Genomic DNA, 6,762 nt, shown 5'->3' with positions numbered 1-6,762 from the left:
TTTAAGCCACCAAAAAGGAACAGCCAATACATGTTTCTAAGGTTTAGATATGCAAAACAAAAGCACCGAGAAAAGACAAAAGGGGCTTATCCTAGGTAAATTCGCTATCCAAAAGAGAAGTCCGGTGGATATAAGATTCACCACTGTCAGATGGGGACAACACAGCGAGTGCGGTTATGGCCAGTGCCTACGCAACGACCACATTTGTTGGGGACGACCTTGGGTTTCTTGAGAGCTTGAGAGAAGACAAGATTGGTGTAAGTAAGTAAGGAACGTGGAGTTGAAGTAGTTAGTGAGAGAAAAATAAGTTACCTGAACCTCTCTTGTGGAAGGAATCCGTTTGTCCTTCGGTCGGCCAGATGGGCGGCGAGTCCTTGGTGGGTAAATGGTGACATCCGCAATAGTAGGGGGATAGAATGGTTGCCTAAGGGAGCCTCAGGTAAGATCACACCAGAGTAGGTGTCGATCCAGTGTTGTGTTTTGTAGCAATCACCAACTAATTGGGTGTATGGGAGACTGATTGTTACAGCAGCCAACATAGCATGTCCGCATGGTATTTTTAGCTTTTGGAACACTTGACATGTACAGGCTTTAGTATCGAGGTGGACAGTGTTAGGGTGACCAAAAAGACCCCTAACCGAGTAGGTCCATTCTTTGGCTGGATAAATCTTGCTGCCTTTGGTGAGTTTGATATGAGTCTGCATGACTTTATCAACCTCGGGGGTGACAAAGCCCCTCTGTTTTGCTGATTTTATCCTCCTAGCTGAGAACCACCGAGTGAGCATGCGTTGGATGAACATGAACATCACAACAATTGGAGAAGCTCTAGATTTGGAAATAGCCTTGTTCAGCTGTTTAGCAACGTTGCTGGTGAGGAGATTGTAACGGTTTCCAAGAAAGTAAGTGCGAGACCATTTTGCGGTGCCAATGTCTTTAAGGTATTTGAAGCAGGGTGCATTAGCTTGTTTTATTTTTGCAAAGTTAGCATCAAAATCAAGCGCCAAAATGAGAATGCAGCCTCACAAACCATCTTGGCGAGACCCTTGCTTTTGTACCGGGAAACAACATTCCTCATGAGATGCACAATGCAGGATAATGGTGTGCTTTTGGGAATGTCAGACTTATTGCTTTAATGATGGAGACATGACGATCAGAGATGATGGTGAGTGTGTTTGAGTCAGCTATAATCCTCTCAAGCTTGGTTAGAAACCATGTCCAGGCCTCTTCAGTTTCACCATCAACAACAACAAAGGCAACAGGGAAGACTTGGAAGTTTCCATTATGTCCACTTGCAATGAGGAGTAAACCTTAGTATTTTCCTTATAGGTGAGTGCCATCAATAATCAAGACATGACGTAAGCGACGGAATCCTTGGATTGAGGCTCCAAAAGACAGAAAAGCGTATAGAAAACGGGTGTCACCAGCATCATCAAGCTCAATTTCGATAGCAGTGACTGTCCCAGGATTAGTTGCTTTCAGCCTGTCAAAATAACCTGCTATGTTGAGGTAGGAGTCCTCTGCATTCCCATGTGTAATGTCAAGTGCAAGACCTTTTGCCCGATGGCATTTCATGTAGGAAGCAGAGACACGCAAATCTTCAAGAACAAGTTGCTGGAGCTGGAGAGCTTTTGGTGCATCAGCTGTATCGCCGTATTTGGAGCGATAGATATGTGCTAAAACCTTTGAGGTAGCACGTTTCTTGTAAAGCCTGCGAGTCTCAGTCTCGCAAGTATGGTCCAGATAACACTTCTGAATAGTGTAGTAGCCGCATGTGGTGAGCTCTTTAGCACGGATTCTCCACTCACAACGAGTGTCATGGCAACTGAGGACGAAGGAATGCCTGCTAGTTCTAGTCTGCCTGAAATAAAACTGCTCATTGATTGCGTAGATGGCGAGCCCAATTTGACAGTCTTCCTTTGATGCATACAATTTCCCAACGCAAGGTTCATCATCATCAATATCCAAGTCTGGAACGTCCTCAGCTTCAAACAAGGTATCATCAAACATGGGTGGAACATCAAATTCCTCGTCACTTATTTCTAAAAGGGGACGGGTTTCACGCGGAGGCGGGGTGGGGGATGGGGCTGGTGGTGATCAGTGTACGATGTGCGAGCCGAACTTGTGGAAGCGGTAGAACGGCGTACGGGTGGACAACTCTGGGGAGTTACGGATGGACCACTTCGAGGATGTACGGGCTCACCAGTTCGAGGATGTACGGGTGGACAACTACGAGGATGTACGGGTAGCGATGATGAGCCAACTTCCGCTTTGCAGTACGGTGGTAGTTCGCCGGAGACAAGGACAGTGTGGTCAAAGCGTCACCAGCTGTGCAGTGGATGATATGGGGTGCAGTCTTGGGCACTGCGATACCCGCCATAACCTCAGCCGCATCAGACCCACCTAGGGGGTTACCAATAAGAGGAGCCCAAAAGTCTTGGTCATACCCATGGGTTTGAACACCGTCAATATCAGCAGGAAGAGAAGCATCAGAAGCAGTGTCTTCGTCCTCGTCGGTAGCCCAGCTGTCGGGTATGTTGTCGGGGTCTTCTTTGAACATATTTTCAAGGAGCTCATCTTGGCAGAAGAGGGTTTCGTCTAGGAGGGAGAAGAGATTAGTTTTTGATGGACCAGAGTTCCCAACAACAGGAAATTCTTGATCCAGGTTATCGTCGGTGGAAAGAGAGGAGCCTGGAATCTGAGAGACAGCTGTAGGGCGATGTACATGCGGACAGCTCTGAGGATAACTCCGCCTGTACATGCGGACTATTCTAAGAGTGTACAGGCAGACAACCCTGAGACAATTTGAGGTCGTCGTCGTTGAAAAGGGAGAAGCCTGGTATTTGAGACCCAGCGGTTGAAGGATGTCGCCGTGCAGACGAAGAATAGGGACTTTGGGTCCTCTTGATAGGTTGGTTGGGCGTAGTGAACGGTAAAGGATTCTCATCAACATGACTAATCGGATGGGGTTAGGGTTGGATTTTGAAAGTGACAAACAAATTCATTCTCTTGTTAGCTTGAAAGTGCTGGTAAAAGTAGGAGACAACCTTGTCGTTTGTCAGCATGACTGGCGGTGTGGTAAGACCGGTTGCAAGCTCCTTGGAATTCGGTGGCCAATAACTAAGTACGGCGGTGCGGATGACATCGACGTTGTCGAAGAACTCCCTGAATACATTGCTCAGTAATTCGGTCAAGGGAATGCCATTACGAAGAGGAACAATCCTTGTCATGTGCTGTTTGTCTATGGAGAAATTCCAGTGGCTGTCTGCAGAGGTTTCCCACTTGCCGGCGATGACCATACAATGCTCCGCCATGGACAACGGCTGATACCAAATAAGATAAGAGGAGAAGACATAAATGATTAGCAGTCAGACTAGCTTAATCATGCAATTTAAAAGAGGAACACACCTTGTACGTGAAGGAATAGCGAGGATTTTGTGTTCCACAATGGTGAACGACGATGGTAAATCCAGGTGAGATCTCAGAATAACTTGGGCCGTCCGTGATGAAAATTACAGTAACAGATCTAAGTGTGTGGAATGGAGGCAGATATATGTCTTGTCTGGATCTGAATAATTGAATCTGGGTTGTCCATGTTTTTTAAAGATCAATGGCTGAGACTGAAGCACGCCAATTTATTAGTTTAGTTAAAGAGATTCCTGGTTGAGAGTCAACTAGAAAAGCTGAGTCCTAACAGATCTTTAAGGTAAAGTGCTCTTGTATAAACATGTGACTTGGACTGACATTCATAAGTACATAAGTGACTCTGAACGTAATATTCTCTTTTCAAATACTAGTATATATATATAGAAGCTTTATATTTATATACGTATTGTTATTATCACAATCGGATTCAAATATAATATGTATACCATGTTATTAAAAAAATGTAATAATGAATGAGCAGATTTTAATATTTCTACAAAACATAAAAAGAGGGATTAGTACTTGAGAACTTTAATGTTATAATTTAAGTGATTGTTGTAAACTTAGGATTTAGAATCTGTAAGTTCTTGTTTTATTACTCAAACATAAGGTGCCTTTATGTATGAGAATTACAAAGAGATAAAAGGAAAGACATAAATATGGAAAGTGTACAAATATAAGGAAAAGGAAATAGGGTTTCCTTTTCTCTAACTAGGTAAACCGCCTCTCTCTTTCTCTCTCTCCATGCGTGGCCGCCTCTCTCTCTCTTCTTGGTATTGGGTCGGTTTTGGACCGGGCCGGTTATGGACATCCATAATATGATTTATAACACTCCCTCTTGGATACCATAACCATACAGGGATTGTATACGCTTTGGATGTTCCCTCATTAAAACCTTACCAGGAAAACCCAGTGGGACAAAACCATGGTGAAGGAAAAAGAGTACAACACGTATACTCCACATGTTCTAATCATCACTGAAGATCCTTCAGTCTACGCATCCCAATCTGATGCGTGAGCTTCCTGGATGTAGAAGTCGGGAGTGACTTAGTGAATAGGTCAGCAAAATTTTCGCTAGACCATATCTGGACGATATGGACCTCGTCGGCTTTCTGAAGCTCGTGCGTGAAGAAGAACTTTGGCAATATGTGCTTCGTCATGTATCCTTTGATGTAACCATCTTTGAGCTGAGCAATGCACACAGCATTGTCCTCATACATCACGGTCGGTTTCTTGCACTCGACCATCCCACAATCTGATCGGACATGTTTGGTCATCGACCTCAACCAGACACATTCGTGGCTGGCCTCATGTATGGCCAATATTTCTGAATGGTTCAAAGATGTGGCCGCGATCGTCTGCTTCATGGAACGCCATGATATGGTCGTACCTCCATGTGTAAAGACATAACATGTCTGTGATCGAGCATGATGTGGATCTGAAAGATAGCCTATATCAGCAAAACCAACTAAACCATCTTTGTTATGGTTAGTATAAAATAGACCCAAGTCTTTCGTTCCTTGTAGGTAACGAAGAACATGTTTAATCCCGTTCCAGTGCCTTTGGGTCGGACAAGAGCTAAACCTAGATAGTAGGTTCACGACAAAACTTATATCAGGTCGTGTGTGAGTTGCCAAGTACATTAAAGCTCCTATGGCACTAAGATATGGCACTTCGGGACCTATGACTTCTTCATCGTCCATCTTGGGACGAAATGGATCAGTGTCCAGGCCGAGAGACCTCACGACCATGGGACTAGACAGAGGATGGCAATCGGCCATATTGAACCTCTTGAGTACCTTTTCTGTATATGCCATCTGATGCACAAGGATACCATCATTTATGTACTCAATTTGTAATCCCAAACAGAATTTCGTTTTTCCGAGATCTTTCATCTCATATTCTTTCTTAAGGTATTCAACCATTTGGAAAATCTCTCCAGAGGTTCCTAGGATATTCAGATCATCAACATATACTGCTATGATCACGAATCCTTTGTTTTCTAATTTCTTTATGAAAATTCATGGACTGATTGGATCATTTCTATATCCTTCTTTCACTAGGTACTCACTCGGTCGATTGTACCACATCCGACCGGATTGTTTCAGTCCATAAAGAGATTTATTCAACTTAATACTATGTTGTTCTCGAGAACTCTCTTTGCTTTTCAATTCGATACCTTCTCGAACTTTCATGTAAATTTCATTATCCAGTGGACCATATAAGTATGCGGTTACTACATCCATTAACCGTAGGTTTAAGTTTTCTCTTATGGCCAGACTTATCAGAAATCTGAAAGTTGTTGCATCCACCACAGGGGAATATGTTTTCTCATAATCGATTCCTGGTCTCTGTGAGAATCCTTGTGCAACAAGCCGGGCTTTATACCTCACGACTTCACCATTTTCATTTCATTTCCTCACAAAGACCCATTTGTATCCAACTGGTTTACATCAAATGGTGTTCGGATTATAGGGCCGAAAACACCTCTCTTCATTAAAGAGTTTAACTCCACGTTTATAGCTTCTTTCCATTTGATCCAATCTGATCGTTGAGTGCACTCATAAATAGACGTGGGTTCATGATCCTTGTTTAAATCCATAAGTTCAAGTGCTACCTTGTATGCAAATATATCATCGATGTCGACATCCTTTCGGTTCCATTGTATCCCAGACAATACATAGTTTATTGAGATCTAATTGTTATCAGGAACTTCAGTACCATGAATCTTAACGTCCCAAGAATCATTGTTTGGTACATCAGAGCCGGCCACATCAAGGGCATCAGGGTCGACCACGGCCGTGTCATGGGGTTTCGGATCGGCTGTGGTCGTGTCTCGGATATCATATCCCTCGGTTTCCATTTCAGCACCTTTCTTTGTTTTCCGAGGGTTCTTATCTTTGGAACCTATTGGTCTACCACGTTTCAAACGTTGTCTAGACTCTGTAGCAACTTGATTGTGTCCCTCTTGAACATCAATTCTTATTGGTGCATTTGCAGCTGGTATATGTGACTTTGTCACTCTAATATGGTCAGCAAAGGAATCTGGCAATTGATTAGCTAGCTTTTGTAAATGTATGATCTTTTGAACTTCTAGATCACATTCTTGAGTTCGAGGATCTTGCCAAGATATGTATGTTTGATTCCATGATATTTCTTTTACCATTTTACTGCTATCTCCCCCTAATGTTGGAAGTTTGAATTCATTGAAATGACAATCCGCGTATCTGGCCTTACACAAATCACCCGTAGTTGGCTCAAGATACTTAATAATCGTGGGAGAATCAAATCCAACATATATCTCCATCCTCCTTTGAGGTCCCATCTTTGTTCTCTGTG

At 43.3% G+C, this 6,762-nt stretch overlaps 1 protein-coding gene across 1 annotated transcript; it reads right to left on the bottom strand.

The window, feature by feature from the left end:
* Positions 1 to 1,071: 1,071 nt before the first annotated feature.
* On the bottom strand, positions 1,072 to 2,007 carry LOC106324393. The gene is made up of 2 exons (XM_013762370.1): positions 1,422 to 2,007; positions 1,072 to 1,307 (listed from the first exon to the last, which is right to left on the bottom strand). The coding sequence occupies exons 1-2, from the start codon at positions 2,005 to 2,007 to the stop codon at positions 1,072 to 1,074; spliced, it is 822 nt and encodes a 273-aa protein (XP_013617824.1).
* Between the last annotated feature and the right edge of the window lie 4,755 nt (positions 2,008 to 6,762).

Source organism: Brassica oleracea, chromosome C2 (assembly GCF_000695525.1).
Source record: "Brassica oleracea var. oleracea cultivar TO1000 chromosome C2, BOL, whole genome shotgun sequence".
Lineage (NCBI taxonomy): Eukaryota > Viridiplantae > Streptophyta > Magnoliopsida > Brassicales > Brassicaceae > Brassica > Brassica oleracea.
Note: the sequence above shows the minus strand (reverse complement) of the source record. Positions and strands in the feature narration are given on the sequence as shown.